This window comes from Pelobates fuscus, chromosome 11, assembly GCF_036172605.1.
Source record: "Pelobates fuscus isolate aPelFus1 chromosome 11, aPelFus1.pri, whole genome shotgun sequence".
In the NCBI taxonomy this organism is placed as follows: domain Eukaryota; kingdom Metazoa; phylum Chordata; class Amphibia; order Anura; family Pelobatidae; genus Pelobates; species Pelobates fuscus.
In genome coordinates, this window is record NC_086327.1 from 127425765 (window position 1) to 127445212 (window position 19448).

Sequence of the window (19448 nt, forward strand, 5' to 3'; positions counted from 1 at the left end):
GTGTGTGTATCTGTGTGCCAGTTTGTTTATCTGTGCAAGTGTGTGTATCTGTGTATATCTGTCAGTGTGTTTGTGTATGTGCCAGTGTGTGTGTATCTATGTGTATGTGCCAGTGTGTATATCTGTGTGTGTATGTACCAGTGTATGTATCTGTGTGTCAGTGTACCTGTCAGTGTGTATATTTGTGCCAGTGTGTGCATCTGTGTCAGTGTGTGTGTGTGTGTGTGTGTGTGTGTGTGTGTGTTAGTGTGTATATGACTGTGTGTAGCTGTTGGTGGGTTTCTGTTTCTGTTGGGAACCCCTGGTATATATGATCACAAGGTGTGGTGGGATGTTTGAAGACATTAACCACTCTTTCTTTTGTACCAGGGTCTGTTTTTTTGGTTATTCATATTGTGGATAAGCATTTATTAATTAAGCATCAAATTATTGTCAACATAATTATAGTCTGTACTTTGTAATGCCTTTTCTTTGTTTTTCTTCTATAATACACATTTGAAATTTGTAAAAGGAGAATATGTATGTTTATTGCATTATATAAAAAACACCTTTTTATTTCTTTCTATAGCTTTTTTCTCACAATTTTGGTTTACAACTTTTATTTTATATTGCATTACATTGACACAAAATTTAATTTTTAGTCATTTCAAAATCAATATATTTTAACAAGGCAACATATCTCTGCAATAATATAAGAATATTCACTGTTAAGCTTCTAAACAAAATTATTAAGGTAAATCATTTAAGAATTGGTTTTGAATACCCAAAATATTAAACTTATTTGTAGACAAATCTTTTAACATCTACTTGTTTTTGATAGCACTAACAAAGAAAAGATGAGTACAATACATAATATCATTGCGTACTTTACTTTCCTTCACTTCAGTATACTCAACAGAAAACCCACAATCTCTCAGAATCTTTCCATGTTCCTCTTTACTAAATTTCAAAACATGGTACTTATGTCCTCCTACAGTGTAAAAAGAGCCGTTAAAGCCACCAACCAATAACAGACGCCCTCCTAATTTAAGCATTGATGATAGTATTTTCAAATTATGGCAGTAAGCATCTAAATCTTTAGAAATGTGACCCAATACAAACAAATTAATCACACAATCTGCCTTTGGTAACACAACAGGGTCAGTTGGGTTTTCTTTACTAAAATCACATTTCAAAATATGCTTGATGCGTCTTCTTAGATCATCTTCTCTTTCTTCCCATTTATCACTGTAAAACATAACATTTTGTCAAGCTTGTTTATTTCCTCTATTTAAGGAAACTATTCTATGGTTGGTTTCTATACTTTCTATATGCAGTCAAATGTATTCTCTTTTTCCTCTAATCCATATGAAGGCTACTGTTTTTTGATTTTTAAAATATAAATTGTCGTCACTGGCGTCACATATCTCTGGACCATTCTCTTTTAAAATTAAATTAGCATAGCATATGAACGCAAACACGGGATAAAATAGCAGTTGCTGAACTTAAACAGAATTAGAAGCAAAAATTGGAAATAGACTTGAACAAAGAATTTCTCGTACAGGTACAACATAAATCGATTTGTGATTTGCAATTTGTGACCACCTGTGCCAAGTCAATCTGATACACCATATTTTATTCTCATGGGACAGCTGAAAGTCCGAAAATCTAAAAAGTCAGCTATGTTTTAGGTTTGCCTATTTTGAATATAAATGTCAAATCCACTTTGAAGTATCAATAATTCACAATGGTGTAAGTTTTTCTTCACTTGAAATTTCAAAGTGTATCAACCTACCAGGGCTGGCATAACTAATTACTTATTTCTATACCTGTTAGAAATGCCATTACATTCTGAGAGATAATTGTTTCTATGTGATCTGATATAGATTATATTTGTTTTCTATCAGAATTATTTACTAAAGTGAGAATTCAAAGTACATTTCAAATTTAAGGTCAGAGTAGCCAAACTGAAAGCATAGCTGAATACAGAGTTCTTCTAGTTTGGCTATTTTGACTTTAAATTTGAAATTCACCTTGAATTCACCTTGAATTCTCACTTTAGTGGGTAATCCTGCAAGTCTGTAATCACTTACCTGCAGCCCTCTAGTTCTGCAACAATCTTTGATGCATGAGACCAATCGAATGCACCTGGTTCTTTATTCTGCCATTTCTGCAGGTCCTTGAGACAGGCATCATTAAACTCCAATATAGTGATGTCTTTGAAATACGTACAGATTGGTAAAATATGGAAAATACTGGCACCAGCAGAAATATCAATCAGTGTGTCTCCTTTAATATGACCTGAATAAAATTAATATTTTTAGATAAGCTTTTCAAATTATTTAAACATGGCTTGCAAAATTTCCTAAATCAATTAATATTTTGAAAAATATTTTATTTGATTTATAATATATACATACTATAAATATGTTTACATTTACATGCTAAATTCATAGTTGCAGAACTGTATCTGTATTTATATAAATACATTGCAATAATAATATAATAATAATATATTGTACTGAGTATTGCATTTGCCTTAAATAATAAAGGATCAAACTGAATATTTCATTTGATTATTCCACATTTAGTACTATGCCCATGACAATCACCGTTCCCATGATAAAGTCTATAGACTGTAAACTCGTTTGAGCAGGGTCCTCTTCAACCTATAATTCCTGTAAGTTTTCTTTTAATTGTCCTATTTATAAATCCCCCCTCTCATAATATTGTAAAGCGCTACGGAATCTGTTGGCACTATACAAATGGCAATAATAATAATAATATAAAAGGACACCCCATGGGATCCAACAGTCAAATGGTATTTAAGTAAAATCTCAACTTACCCAATTTGCTGGCATTGACAATTGCTTTCATAGGAAATATAAAAAGCTCATCTAGAAGATTTTTTATCCGCACTGGCACTAAAATAGGTGTCATATATATCTTGTGAATCAATCTCATGTTTATGGTAGTGTTTCCGAGTGCTGCGATCCATCCTTATTTTGCAATTGCATGATATCTGGGCACTTATTCAGTGGTTAAATATATATCTCCTAATATTTAACCATTTTGTAATAGCAACATGTGCTTCTATGGACATGGGACCAACGAATAGTTTAGAAAATTAATTTTAGGGACAATTTAATTAAATATTGTTTGCAATAATTACTATCTTCATAACTTTCATTGTTGATTGATTTCCCGTAAACATATGTATTATTCTAAACTGAATACCTGAAGAACAGGTTATTGCTCTCTGTATTAAAAAGGTAACAGAAAAAAAGAACTTGCTTTTTAAGTTACAACAGTGTAATCAGATCTACTTAGTAAAGTGAGAGTTCAAAGTAAATTCAACAACATTCAAAATTACAAATAGTCAAACTGGAAAAAAAATATCTAAATTAGCTATGCTTCCAGATTGACAGAATTCCCTTTGATTTCTCACTTTAGTGAATAACCATGTCTATATATAACGCTTAATTTTCCCCTGCAAAGACATGAAAGCCGGGTCATGCCCTGTTTGAGCGGTGATACCCCAGATAGCTATGCCATGGAGCCCATTCGTATAATGAAAGACTATTTGAAAGACTTTGGCTCCATGGCAATTGAACTGTATGTGTGTGGTCTGAGTGCCATTCAGTAATAATGTGTGCTCAGACCTAAGCTATCTAGGGTTATGTTGCATGTCTGTATTTTATGTAAAAAATGTAACCTTGTGTATTTTATTGTATTTTACTGTCTTTTTACTGCCATGTGCTTAATGGAGTTTTGCCTCTGTCCTTGGAGATAATTGGATTATTCCCAATTATCTCCAGTATAGAAGACTCTGTGGAACTGGTTTTGGGCAGAAAAGCCATGCTTCATTTGGTCACAAAGGACTACGATCTATCTTTTGAACCACTGGACCAATTTGTATGATTTTGACGTATGTTTGTATTTGAGTATGCTGATTCTGAAAATTTAAGTTTTATGTGAATGTGATGCATACTTTTAAAGTTATGAATAATGTGGAAAAACTGTATTTCTCTGTCTGTGATAATTATATTACCCATTGTGTAAGGTAATTGTATCACAGGCAGACGGGAGGATTTTGTGTAGGAGTGTCTGAGTGTATTGTACGTGTTTATTGGTTGCTTTCCAAAACCCTGTGGGTGGTACTAATGTGTATATAAGAACAATAAACCCACAGCTCTGGCTGTTCCTGCTTGACTCTCAAAACGGAGCCTTGTCTCGTTCTTGGGGGGATTTATTGTATGCTGTTCCAGTTCGACTGCTAGGAGTGTAAACCTATTCATATGGTTTTTCCTATTCGGCTGTTTACAGCATTCGTATGTTTGAGAGCATTCATATGCTTCTCCGATTCGGTGTATTGGTGTTTACAGTAGCTGTGCCTGTGTCTCTGGAAGGGAAGATCTACTAAACGGCTGTTAACCCCTTTTATGCCTGGGGGTGCCGTTACAATTATGTTGAAGAGGAAACAGAGGTGGTCTTATAAACATTATCCAATGATAACATCATTCATCAATCTTATCTCAACATATCTTGTCCTATAACTAGCTTGCAGGTGCAATTTGGGAGTACTCATTAAGTTTCACTATAACTACGCACTTCAAATTAATATGCATGCGCACTAAAAATTAAAGATATTTACTACTCAGTTCTAAATTACACATTACTCTGACAGTTATGATCAAACGGAGAAAAACAGAAAATAAGGCCAACAGCAGAAACATACAGGATATAACACCTGTAACTTGTTACACAAGGTTCTATAGCTGTTGTCTAGGGGTATATTCACTAAGCATTGGATATAGATAAAGTATATTATTTCAAATAGCTGACATGTTCCAAGTAAGCCAATTTTAAACAGACTGAGCATCCGGTCATCTGTAGCTTGAGCCCTGGATCACTATAGGCAAAGTGTATTATTCCCAACAGTTTCACTCCTTCGTTCACAACATGAAAGCATATAGTCAAAGTGGGAATAATACCTATCCCCCGTCTGTGGACCAGGGTCTAGGATTACCAGTCCACCCTGTGATCCGGGGTCAGTTAGCAGTTCACAGGACGATTGGTTAACAGCACTATTTGGGAAAACAGTCATGCATTGAACAATTCGATTCTTGTATCAGATAAGAGATTTTTAGGCTGAGTTCCTTTTTTATAGAGTTTATAATCTAAGCACAGTTACACTGATAATTCTGATTTTCGCAATTCGGGACTTCGGCACTTCGGCATTTCGACACTTCGGAAATTCAGCAACTTCGGAACTTCGGCATTTCAGAATTTCAGGACTTCGGCACTTCGGGACTTCTATTGCAGCCGCTTAGTAGATAACTCCCTAATTCCCACGGTATTAGGGAGTTATCTACCAAAAGACTGAAAGACCTAAATTGACCCCCACCCTGAGCGGCGGGTGGGGGCCCTAAATTGGAATGGGGGGGGGACCTAATGTCCTCCTCCCCGGCCCCCACCCCTGAGCGGCGGGTGGGGGCCCTAAATACTAAAAAGGGGGGACCTAAGGTCCTCCCCCCCTGGCCCCCACCCCTGAGCGGCGGGTGGGGGCCCTAAATACTAAAAAGGGGGACCTAATGTCCTCCCCCCCGGCCCCCACCCCTGAGCGGCGGGTGGGGGCCCTAAAAAAAATGTCCCCCCCAGGTGACTAGGGGTTCCAAAACCCCTAGTCACTCCCTCTCCCCCCCAAAAAAAATTAACCCCCTACCTACCCCCCTCACCCTAAAAATAATGAGGGGGGGACCTTTAACTAAGTACCTGTAAAAAAAAAAAACATTCGATGTTTTCTTTCTTCTAAATCTTCTTTTTTCAACCTCAAAAATGGGCAAATAAAAAACCATAATAACCAACGCAATTAAAAAAATAAATTAATAAAAAAACGAGCGCAAAAAATAATCCATGTTCACCCGGCGAGGGCTCCGCGCAGACTGAGCTCTACAGGGCGGGGCAAGGCTTATAAAGCCTTGCCCCGCCCAGCAATTAGGCTCAGAGCTCTCTGATTGGTGGGTTTAAGCCATCCAATCAGAGTGCTCTGACAGGTAAATAAAGAGATTGACAGGTAAGTCTCTACATTTACCTGTCACAGCACTCTGATTGGTTGGTTTGAAATCCACCAATCAGAGTGCTCTGTGTCATTTTACACAGCGTGGGAAAGTTCTTTGGAATTTTCCCACGCTGTGTAATTTGACTCATAACACTCTGATTGGTCCCCCCCTTCTTGGTATTTATGGCCCCCACCCACCACTCAGGGGTGGGGGCCTGGGGGGACAGAAGTTCCCCCCTATTGTTTTTTTTAGGGCCCCCACCCACCGCTCAGGGGTGGGGGCCGGGGGGAGGACAGTAGTTCCCCCCCATATCATTGAGTAAACTTTGACAACCCCCCCCCCGCCCACACCCCCGAGCGGCGGGTGGGGGGGTTGTCAAAGTTTACTCAATGATATGGAATAGGGGGCGGATCAAACATCGCATATGTTCGCCCGCCGTGGCGAACGCGAACAAGCGATGTTCGCCAGGAACTATTCACCAGCGAACTGTTCGGGACATCTCTAGTGTTCACTGATTCTAATTTTTAATTGTCGAGAAGTCTTACCCACATATTGAAACCCACAAGTGCATTCTAAAAGATAAATAACATTGGTGGAGTGACATGAAATAAAAGATTTAATAGCATATTTTTTCTTTGCATTAATAGAATAAAAATTATCTATTTTTTTGTTGGATCTTGTTGTATTACAACATGCATTACACGCTCCACAATAATAAAAGCCCTTCTGTTCTCGTGTCCAATCTGTTAAAAAATTCCTAGGGGGTTCGCTCTTTAAAAAGCTAGTTGTTAAAATGTGTTTAAGATTCTTAGCTCCCCTGAAGATAAAATTGGGGTTGGTACCTATAAACTGGTGTATATCTTCTTCTTCTTGTAAAATGTGCCAGTTTTTGTTGATGATTTTCTTTACCGCTCCAATATTACTAGAAAAATTAAAAATTAAAGGGATCTGTTCTTTCTGACGGTCACAGTTGTCTTTATTCTTATATTGTAAAAGAAGAGACCTGTTTGTTTTGGCCACCTGATTTATGTTATCTTTTAAGGCCACTTCATCATATCCCTTTTGAGCTAGTTGATTCTTAAGAACAGTAGCTTGAATGAAAAAATCCTCTTAATTAGTGCAATTTCTGCGCATCCTTAAAAATTGACCCTTAGGTATATTATTTAACCAGGGTCGATGGTGACAGCTCTCCAATTCGATAAAACTATTTACATCGACTTGTTTAAAAAAACGTTTTTGTCATTAAAACATTTTCTTTAATAAAAAATATTAAGATCTAAAAAATCCACACTATCTCTACTCACACTTTTAGTCAAAGAGATACCCCAATTATTAGAATTAAGAAATAAAAAAAAAGTTAAAAATGTTTCTTGAGACCCCTTGCAAATAATAAAAATGTCATCAATGTATCTTTTGTAGAGGACCAAGTTTGCGCCATAGTCATGTCCCTTAAAAACAAAAGATTCCTCCCAAAAGGACATAAAAAGATTTGCATAACTTGGCGCAAGCTTGGTCCCTCTAATTTGTAGAAGAAATTCATCCTCGAACCAGAAATAGTTATTCTCTAGGATCATTTGTATTCCTTTTAATATAAAAGATTTTTTGCTTCTCACAGTACCTATTCTTCAGATAAAAATCGACAGCCTCACATCCTTTTTCATGTTGTATAATAGTGTACAAACTAGATACATTGCACGTGGCTAGCAAATAATCATCCTGTCACTTAAAAGAACTTAAGATATTCAATAGACTCATATAGTCTTGTAAAAAAGAAGGGGTGTTTTTTACTAAAGGTTGAAGGTGGAAATCTATATATTGTGATAAAAAGGAAAGTGCAGAGCCAATTCCAGATACTATTGGATGGCCGGGTGGGTTTTCTGGGTCCTTATGGATTTTCGGCAAAATATATATCACTGGAATCTTAGGATGTTCCGGATATGGAAAAGAAAACTCTTTTTTGTTTAGAATGTTATCTTCTATACCTTACTAAAACAAATATTTTATCTAAAAGTTTTAAATTTGTGCCAAGTTGTCCAGTAAATAAATTTGAAAAGTTTTTAGACGTCAATCGATATACTAGGAAACTTTGTTTGAAAAAGTTTTTTCAGAAAGATAATCAAGATAATAATGAAAATAGTTTAAACACTACAGAGACAACTGACATTGTACATTCCGATTGAAAGCCCAAATCCAAATTCTGCCTTATTTTTCTAAAAAAGCGATACTATTAAGGTTTTTGAAAAATCTTGTCTTAGAGATATCCATAATATTAAACCTTTGTCCAAATTTGGACAAAATTCAACTTTTCAAGAAAGGAAAACTATGGATCTTCGGAGAAAAGATTCATCAATTGTCATTAAACCGTCAGATAAAGGGGGGGGGGAGTGGTCATTTTAAATAGGGAAAATTATATTCGAGAGATTGAGAGACAGTTGGCAGATACTACCACTTATCTTAAACTTAACAAGGATCCCACTATAGAAATCAAGGAGAAATTGGGAAAATTCCTTGACAACGGTATAGAAGATAACGTTCTAAACAAAAAAGAGTTTTCTTTTCTATATCCGGAACATCCTAAGATTCCAGTGATATATATTTTTCCGAAAATCCATAAGGACCCAGAAAACCCACCCGGCCGTCCAATAGTATCTGGAATTGGCTCTGCACTTTCCTTTTTATCGCAATATATAGATTTCCACCTTTAACCTTTAGTAAAAAACACCCCTTCTTTTTTACAAGACTCTATGAGTCTATTGAATATCTTAAGTTCTTTTAAGTGGCAGGATGATTATTTGCTAGCCACGTGCAATGTATCTAGTTTGTACACTATTATACAACACGAAAAAGGATGTGAGGCTGTCGATTATTTTCTGAAGAACTCTAATAGGTACTGTGAGAAGCAAAAATATTTTATTTTAAAAGGAATACAAATGATCCTACAGAATAACTATTTCTGGTTTGAGGATGATTTTTTTCTACAAATTAGAGGGACAGCTATGGGGACCAAGCTTGCGCCAAGTTATGCAAATCTTTTTATGTCCTTTTGGGAGGAATCCTTTGTTTTTAAGGGACATGACTATGGCGCAAACTTGGTCCTCTACAAAAGATACATTGACAACATTTTTATTATTTGGAAGGGGTCTCAAGAAACATTTTTTACTTTTTGGGAATTTCTTAATTCTAATAATTGGGGTATCTCTTTGACTAAAAGTGTGAGTAGAGATAGTGTGGATTTTTTAGATCTTAATATTTTTATTAAAGAAAATGTTTTAATGACAAAAACTTTTTTAAACAAGTCGATGTAAATAGTTTTATCGAATTGGAGAGCTGTCACCATCGACCCTGGTTAAATAATATACCTAAGGGTCAATTTTTAAGGATGCGCAGAAATTGCATTAATCAAGAGGATTTTTTCATTCAAGCTACTGTTCTTAAGAATCAACTAGCTCAAAAGGGATATGATGAAGTGGCCTTACAAGATAGTATAAATCAGGTGGCCAAAACAAACAGGTCTCTTCTTTTACAATATAAGAATAAAGACAACTGTGACCGTCAGAAAGAACAGATCCTTTAATTTTTTATTTTTCTAGTAATATTGGAGCGGTAAAGAAAATCATCAACAAAAACTGGCACATTTTACAAGAAGAAGAAGATATACACCAGTTTATAGGTACCAAACCCAATTTTATGTTCAGGGGAGCTAAGAATCTTAAACACATTTTAACAACTAGCTTTTTAAAGAGCGAACCCCCTAGGAATTTTTTAACAGATTGGACACGAGAACAGAAGGGCTTTTATTATTGTGGAGCGTGTAATGCATGTTGTAATACAACAAGATCCAACAAAAAATAGATAATTTTTATTCTATTAATACAAAGAAAAAATATGCTATTAAATCTTTAATTTCATGTCACTCCTCCAATGTTATTTATCTTTTAGAATACACTTGTGGGTTTCAATATGTGGGTAAGACTTCTCGACAATTAAAAATTAGAATCAGTGAACACATGAGAAATATGAAAAAAAAGCTTTCCCAACCACAGTGTGTCCAAAGACTTCCATGATTATCATAACTCAGACCCTAAATATTTGAGTTTTTGTGGAATTGAGAAAATAAGTAGAAACTGGAGAGGGGGAGATATAGCAAAGACTCTTAGTTTTAAAGAATCCAAATGGATCTTTGAATTATGCACCTTAACTCCCAAAGGTGTTAATATTGATTTTGAGATTAATAATATTTTATAATATATATATTTACATGTTTTAACTATATTATAGTTAGTCTTTTAGATTATTATTTTTATGTTTAAATTATGTCTTTTATTGAGATTATTCTCTTATAAGATATTAACAGGTCTCTTTACCTTTTTTGGATATTTTTTAGTGGTGTTCTTTTCCTATTTTTTATCATGGGTTCTTTTTTTACTATACACCTTTTTTTGCACAAACATATGTATATATTCTATTTATATATGTGACCTAAATTCGGTATATTTGGTTTTTTTATGAGATGGTAATTAATTTTATTTCCTGTTTCCTTTTCATTTCTATATAAAATATGGGACTTGATGCCTCCTCTGGAGTATAAAAGACTGTGATATATGGAATACAAATAAGGGAGGAAGAATGGGACATTTTTTCCCACGATCCGGCGAAACCGGAAGTGACGCGACAGACCAAATAACACGTCACCGGAAGTGACGCGATGGACTTCATGCGGTGGTTCCACGTATCCTCCGAATAGCCCAGACACCAACAGGTTATCTATCCTGTTGTTGCTGTCTGTGCTAAGGAGGCATGCAATATATTTAAAGTAGTGTTATGTATCACGTTTTCTTTTGTATGGACAGTTTTATATTCCTTGTTGGGACATCAAGATGGCACCCTAATTATGTCAGAAAACCGGAAGTGCGGCCATATTGGAGGTGGCGGTGCACATCCGGTTATGACCAAATAAGGAAATGGGTGTGAACTTTTGATACATGTGTATTTAATTATGTTTTTAATATTGTATCCTTTATAAACTGTTTAAGTGCTCACTTTTATGTTGACTAGCACCTGGGGAAGACCACATTTTAGTGGATGAAACGCGTTGTGCCTGCTTTTATTTTATTTATGTAAAGAAATAAATAAGTTTTCAAGTATCTTCTCCACTTTTGGTTCCTGACTCTATATCTCATTATATAAGATTGAGTAATTATCAGAGGATTTATCCAAGGGAAGAATTTCTTTTCTACTCCAAACCCCTGGTTCCTGAAAGTCTGAAGAGTCTATCCAAAAGGAAAATTTCACCTATGTCCATGAATGAGACATGCATGCTGTATAAGTTCTGAGCCAACTTTTAACAGGCTCAAAAAATTGTGAGTGGTTCCATTCACTTTTATTATATTTTATACAGATTACACTATGGTTTGCTGTTTCATTTTTTATAGGTAATATATATCAGTATATACGCCTTGTTCAAACATATACCAGGAATATCTACTTTTGGTTACCAAATTGTATATAGTACAGGTAATACCTTTCTGTTTTTTTGTGTGTGTGCTTTTACCTTTTATCTTTTCATTGTACTTTGGTTTTTAAGTATATGTGGTGACAATATACTTTGGTATTGTAGCAGCACCTGTTTCCTTTAGCGCCACCTATAATATCTATACGATTTATTCCCTAAATATTATCTTTTAGAAATTATTAGCAGGACTACCATATAAACGATCAGAAGAGATGTAGTGGGATCTTTATAGACTTCTATCTTTTATAGACTATTATCTTTTGAGACCATTTTTTTGACTCTGCATCCTGTGAGTGAGCATTCACTAGACATGATTGTTAATATAATTACAATCTTTATTATGTTATGTTATTTTTGTATTTCTTTTTTGCTTCTTTGGGTACACTAAAGAATATGTTACACATTTGAAATGTATAGAAGGAGAAGATAATATTGTATGTTTATTGAATTTATATACACACCACTGATTTGTTTATTTGTATAGTTTTGTTTTCAAAATTGTTTATATGTATTGGAGATATATGTACATGTGCTGTTTAAAGCATTTATTATATATTGCATTACATTGACACAAAATCACCTTTTTCAGTAATTTCAAAATTAATGACTGCCTGAAAATGCATTTCGATCTCTAAATGATTCTGTTTTTAGTTCTATACTCTATGAGCTTTGTGAATATCCATTTTTATTGTAATTTGAAATATGTGCATTATTCTGCCTAACCCAGAAATCAAATTGAATCCATATTTCAAGTTATTTATGAATGTATAACATTATTGTTATTATTGCTCATTCTGTATTCATTCTGCACAACAATATTAATCTGAGTAGTATAAGTGATATTAACAAAACCTCTATATTGAATGTACTATAGGTTTGGCTAAAAAAAAAATGACACAGTAAGATGCATTCTCAAAGAAGATATATAATGAGAAACAATTGTACAAGATGAGATGATATTAACAAGGCAATATACCACTGCGTTAATATAAGTTTCTAAATGAAATCATTTAGATACATTATTTAAGATTTGATATTGAATGAAAATATAAACTTATTTATAGCCAAATATTGTTTCACATCTCCTTGATTTTAACAGCACTGACAAAGAAAAAATGACTGCAATGCATAATATCCTTGCGTACTTTACTTTCCTTTACTTCTGTATAGTCAAGACAAAACCCACAATCTCTCAGAATCTTTCCATGTTCCTCTTCACTAAATTTCAAAACATGGTACTTATGTCCTCCCACAGAGTAAAAAGTGCCATTATACTTGCCAACCAATAACAGACGCCCTCCTAATTTAAGCATTGATGATAGTATTTTCAAATTATGGCGGTACGCATTTAAATCTTCAGAAATGTGAGCCAATACAAACAAACTAAACACACAATCTGCTTTTGGTAATGCAACAGGGTCAGTTGGGTTTTCTTTATTAAAATCACATTTCAAAATATTCTTGATGCGTCTTCTTAGATCATCTTCTCTTTCTTCCCATTTATCACTGTAAAACATAACATTTTATCAAGCTTGTTTTTTTCTTCAATTTAAATAAACTATTCTATGGTTGGTTTCTAACAATTCTATATGCAGTGAATTGTGCTAGTATTTATTTCTAAACCATCTAAATTCTACTTTCATCAAAAAAATATTTTTAGATTAAAGCATGTGTTTATATATTTGGTTTTATGTCTGGATCAATCTCTGCTAAAATTAAATTGGCATAGCATATATTTGAAATTTTCAGAGCACGAACATAGGATAAAATGGCACTTGCTGAACATAAACAGAATTATAAGCAGAAATTAAGAAATAGAATTAAACACAGAATTTCCCATAGAGGTACCACAGAAAGCAATTTGTGCTTTGCAAGCAGTGATCACCTGTGCCAATTATCTGGAGCTACACCATAAGATAATATATTTGCGCTAGCTAATATATTAGTGATCAGCAGAAATCTACACTAATTCTGATTACTTTTGTTTAGAGTTATTATAATAAAAACAAAGTATTTAACCAGGAAAGGTACATTCAGATTACTCTGGTTTCTAAGTACGTCCTGTGGATGTTACTTTTGCTCAACATCAATACTTTACATATGGTGGACAAACCCACATATTTAAACATATGGACAATAAGTTCACCATCTCATCCACACAGTAGGTGAGTTGACCTCCTTTTTATATTTCTACAATTGCACTAAAATATATTCTAATTTACAGGTATTAATCCATATTTTGATTGCTGTACAAATCTGTATAGTGAGAAAGTGGAAAGCAGAGACTAGCCTTCCAGCTGAAGTGGTAGAGGTTAACACAGTAAAGGAGTTTACACATGCATTGGATAGGCATAAGGCTATCCTAACTATAAGGGACTAATTAGAGTATTTAGAAAATTGGGCAGACTAAATGGGCCGAATGGTTCTTATCTGCCATCACATTCTATGTTTCTATGTTTCTAGATAAACAACACTATAGGATGCATACTCTGGATGAAGATTATGACAACATATATTTTTTTGTCTTATATATATATATATATATATTTTTTTTTTTTTACCAGCACTATGTCTAAAGGCAGATTGCAGCGGTTGGAAAAATATGTCAATTCAAGATTGACTTACTACATAAAACTCATTGTGCTAAATTACACACTGCCTTTTCTAGCATGTTGCTTTATACTTACACAAATGTGTCATTAAACTCAATCCTGCTATTATTGCTCTTAGAACCCTTGTACTAGAGATTTATTTTGTTCTAAACTATTCATTCAAATTCCAAGACTCCGAGCCAAAATGTAAGCAAATTAAACACAAACAAAATACATAATTGATTTACGATTCTAAATTCCACCCATGGCAGCAAAAAAGAAGTTCACTGATGACTAGGGAACAGTTACTACATTTTTATTTTATTTACACATCAAGTGAGAAGTGACCAATAGAGGGAAACACAAGAAGAGCCGTTAGAACATGTAAATTATAAATATATATTAATATAGTCTATGCATAATTAATATATAAAAAAAAAAAATTTACAGTCCCTTCTGTTTTCCCCTCTATTAGTCACTTTTTCTCACTTGATCTGTGATCTAAATAGCTGGAAAATGATTATATTAACCCTTTCAGGACCGCTGCCGGTTCAGGACCGTCAGCGGTAAAACGTGCGTTTGGACCGCTGACGGTCCTGAACCGTCATAACAGTCTGGGGCTACTTACCTGATTGCCGTCGGTCCCACGGTGGCGATCAGTGCTCCACCCGGTCCAGGGGGGTTGCCTGTCTGCCCGGGCAGTCCCCCCTCAGCAGATCAGGACCCCACGGCCATGTGATCACTCGATCACATGACCGCAATAGGTGTCTGTGTATCTGCCTGCAGGGGGACTGTCTGTGCTGACAGGCAGTCTCCCTGCAAGTGAAAAATCCAAAAAATAAAGTAAAAAAAAAAACAGTGTAAAATCAGTGTAAAAAATAAATAAATAATATGTGTATATATATATATGATATATATATACATGTATTATATCTATATATAATGTATGTATATGTATCATATATATAATGTCATATTAAGTGTATTTTTATATTTATATATACGTATATTAATATAAAAATACACTTATATTTAAATTACACACGAATATATACAATATATATATAATTGCTATATATATGGTATATATATTATTATAAAATACAAATAATATGTTAATAAAAATAAATAACAAAAAATAAAAATAATTTTTAATAATTATAAAAAAATATTTATATATGCAATTTTATTCTAACAGTATTTTGATATATATATATATATATATATATATATCAAAATATACTTAGAATGTAATGAAATATATATCTATGTATAAATAAATAAATAAGAACAATACGAAATATACATATGTCCATATACATAATTACATAAATAATTTCATAAATATACACGTAGACGTCAAATATATACATATGTATATATATTAAAATTCTACATGTGTATTTATGTAATATTTTTACCTAATTAAGTAATTTTAATGATTGTAATTTGAGGGACCTGCCTGCCAACCCAGGCCGAAAGTCCAGATAATTTAATTTGCTAGCACTGTGTTTAACCCTGTAACTTTCTATGACACCCTAAAACCTGTACATGGGGGTACTGTTTTACTCGGGAGACTTCGCTGAACACAAATATTAGTGTTTCAAAACAGTAAAACATATCACAGCGATGATATTGTCAGTGAAAGTGAAGTTTTTTGCATTTTTCACACACAAACAGCACTTTCACTGAGGTTATTATTGCTGTGATACATTTTACTGTTCTGATACACTAATATTTGTGTTCAGCGAAGTCTCCTGAGTATAACAGTACCCCACATGTAGAGGTTTTATAGTGTTTGTGAAAGTTACAGGGTCAAATATAAGGCTTGATTTTACTTTTTTTTTATTGAAATTTGTTGGATTGGTTAGGTTGCCTTTGAGAGCGTATGGTAGCCAAGGAATGAGAATTAGCCCCATGATGGCATACCATTTTCAAAAGAAGACAACCCAAGGTATTGCAAATGGGGTATGTTCAGCCTTTTTTAGTAGCCACTTAGTCACAAACACCGGCCAAAGTTAGTGTTTCTTGCATTTTTAACACACAAACAAATATAAATGCTAACTTTGGCCAGTGTTTGTGACTAAGTGGCTACTAAAAAAAACTGGACATACCCAATTTTGAATACCCTGGGTTGTCTACTTTAAAAAAATATGTACATGTTAGGTGTGTTTCGGGGATTTATGACAGATAACGGTGTTACAAGGTCACTATTGATACATTTAAAATATATATATATTGAAACAGCAATTTCCTACTTGTATTTATAGGCCTATAACTTGCAAAAAAAAGCAATAAAGCATGTAAACACTGGGTGTTTTTAAACTCGGGACAAAATTTTGAATCTATTTAGCAGTTTTTTTCATTAGCTTTTGTAGATAAGTAAAAGATTTTTCAAGTAAAAGTCCAAAAACATTTTTTTTTTTAATTTTTCACCATATTTTATTATTTTTTTTAAATACAATATTGGACATAATACAAATAATGGTATGTAAAGAAAGCCCCTTTTGTCCTGAAAAAAACAATATATAACTTGTATGGGAACCGTAAATGAGAGAGCGGAAAATTACAGCTAAACACAAACACCACAAAAGTGTTAAAACTGCTCTGGTCCTTAACGTACAAACATCGCAAAAACAGGCCGGTCCTGAAGGGGTTAATGTACTGCAAAATACAAACATAATATATATAGTATGCATTTATTTTGCAGTCTACTGATTGGTCAATTGTCCAGCCCTTTTGGGTCATATGATTCATTTCCAGAATCGTTTTTCAGTACCACAGTTCTGCCAAGCTGAGTCAACAAGTGGTCAAAATTTAGCTGTCCTAAAAAAAACAGTTTTGAATAAATGCAGTTTAGCTGATATATCAGATGTTATTCTTCTGGGACAATTCAAAGACAAAAAGTCAGCTTTGTTTTAGGTTTGAATGAATGATAGTAGGTGGAAAAGCCTACACGTACTAGGAGATCTCTTACCGGATGCTACAAACTGTTGAGAAAAATCATATAAAAGATAATCTAAACAGAACTTTAAAAACCTCTAAAATATACAATCGGAACCACTTATAAATGCATGAATTGATAGAATAGTGAAATACAAAAAATCTTAGAATACAAAAACACTGGTTGCAATATAAATAAATAAATTCACTCGGTGGCAGTCTTGTTGTAATCCCTTCTCTATCCATTTTTTCCACTCCTCAGGGTCCTATAGGTGCCCACCACCTATATTTTGTTTTAGGTTTGCCTATTTTGACCTAAAATGAGAAATCCAATAATCACAATGAGAAATCTCAATAATTCACAATAGTGTAAGTTTTTCCTCACTTGGAATTTCAAGGCTTATCAACCTTCCAGGTCTGGAGTAACTAATTACTTATTTCTATACCTGTATCTCTTAGAAATGCTATTACATTCTAGGAGATAATTATTTCCCTATGTGATTTAATGTAGATTATATTTGTTTTCTATCTTGGTTATTTACTGAAGTGAGAATTCAAAATTAATTTCAAATTTAAGGCCAGAGTAGCCAAACTGACTTACAGAGTTCTTCTAGTTTGGCTATTTTGACTTTAAATTTGAAATTCACTTTCAATTCACCTTGAATTCTCACTTTAGTAAATAATTCTGCAAGTCTGTAATCACTTACCTGCAGCCCTCCAGTTCTGCAACAATCTTTGATGCATGAGACCAATCGAATGCACCTGGTTCTTTATTCTGCCATTTCTGCAGGTCCTTGAGACAGGCATCATTAAACTCTAATATAGTGATGTCTTTGAAATACGTACAGATTGGTAAAATATGGAAAATATTGGCACCAGCAGAAATATCAATCAGTGTGTCCCCTTTAATATGACCTGGATAAAAATAAGCCCATATCTAAATAATTATCTCGTAAGACACAGATATTATTTTACACATCTCACATGTTTACACCAAATTAGCTTAAAAATTCTTAGTTTCTTCTAGAATTACATTTTCATTTTCAAACCTATATTTATATAAATACATTGCAGTAAAATAATATTAATACTACTACTACGACTACTACTACTTCTAATAATAATAATAATAATAATAATGATAGGCATTAATTCAATAATAATAAAGGATTAAACTGGACATTTAATTTGATTGCTTCACATTTAGTACTTTGCCCAGAACAACACCCTTTTCCATGATAAATAAGGCCCCACATTATCCATCAGTTAAATGGTAGTTAAGTAAAATATAAACTTACCTAATTTGCTGTCATTGACAATTGCTTTTAAAGGAAATATAAAAACCTCATCTAGAAGATTTTCATCCACACTGGAACTAAAATAGGTGTCATATATATCTTGTGAATTAATCTCATGTTTATGGTAGTGTTTATGAGTTCTGCGATCCATCCTGATTTCTGCAATGATATGATACCTGGGCACGTATTTAGTGGCTAAATATATATCTCTTAATATCTAACCATTTTGTAATAGCAACTTGTGCTTCTATTGACATGGGACCAAAGAATAGTTTAGAAAATTAATTTTAGAGACAACTTAATTAAATATTGTTAGCAATAATTACTATCTTTATAACTTTCATTGTTGATTGATTTCCCGTAAACATATGTATTATTCTAAACTGAATACCTGAAGAACAGGTTATTACTTTCTATATTAAAAAGGTAACAGAAAAAAGAACTTGCTTTTTAAGTTGCAACAGTGTAATCAGATCTACTCAGTAAACTAAAATTTTGTAATAACAACATGTGCTTCTACAGACATGGGACCACAAATTGTTTAGAAAATTAATCCATAAAGACAATTTAATTAAATAATGTTTGCTATACTATTTCCTTAGCCTGCGTTGTTGATTGATTTTCAAGTAAAAATGAGTGCTATTCTAAACTGAATACCCGAAGCACAGAGTATTCCTTTCTGTATTAAAAAGGCAACAGAATAAAAATGCCAATTCATTGTGAATTTCAAATTCAACATTAATGTATTCAAACTGGAAAAACTCTCTAAATCAGCTTTGCTTCCAGTTTGGCAGATTCACTTTGAATTCTAGTGAATAACCCTGTCTATATTTCAATAGATTTTTAGTACTCACTCAACGTCTACATTATATGGTAATCTACTCTATTTTTGGGGTAAGCATAAATTAAATATAATAGATATGTCTACTGGCAGAGTGGTGTCTTATTAACCCCATAGTGACCAGACCGTTTTTCAATTTTCCTGTTAAGGACCAGGGCTGTTTTTACATTTCTGCTGTGTTTAGCTGTAATTTTCCTCTTACTCATTTACTGTACCCACACA

The 19448-nt window shown here is 33.6% G+C and overlaps 2 protein-coding genes across 2 annotated transcripts; both read right to left on the reverse strand.

Moving 5' to 3' along the window:
- Positions 1 to 803: 803 nt before the first annotated feature.
- On the reverse strand, positions 804 to 12176 carry LOC134577003 (indolethylamine N-methyltransferase-like). Its single transcript, XM_063435651.1, has 5 exons — positions 12134 to 12176; positions 6884 to 7132; positions 2826 to 2903; positions 2073 to 2286; positions 804 to 1227 (listed from the first exon to the last, which is right to left on the reverse strand). Exons 1-5 carry the CDS (start codon positions 12174 to 12176, stop codon positions 804 to 806), a joined length of 1008 nt encoding a protein of 335 aa, XP_063291721.1.
- A 453-nt stretch (positions 12177 to 12629) lies between these two features.
- Positions 12630 to 18536, reverse strand: LOC134577004 (indolethylamine N-methyltransferase-like). Its single transcript, XM_063435652.1, has 3 exons — positions 18386 to 18536; positions 17795 to 18002; positions 12630 to 13059 (listed from the first exon to the last, which is right to left on the reverse strand). Exons 1-3 carry the CDS (start codon positions 18534 to 18536, stop codon positions 12630 to 12632), a joined length of 789 nt encoding a protein of 262 aa, XP_063291722.1.
- Between the last annotated feature and the right edge of the window lie 912 nt (positions 18537 to 19448).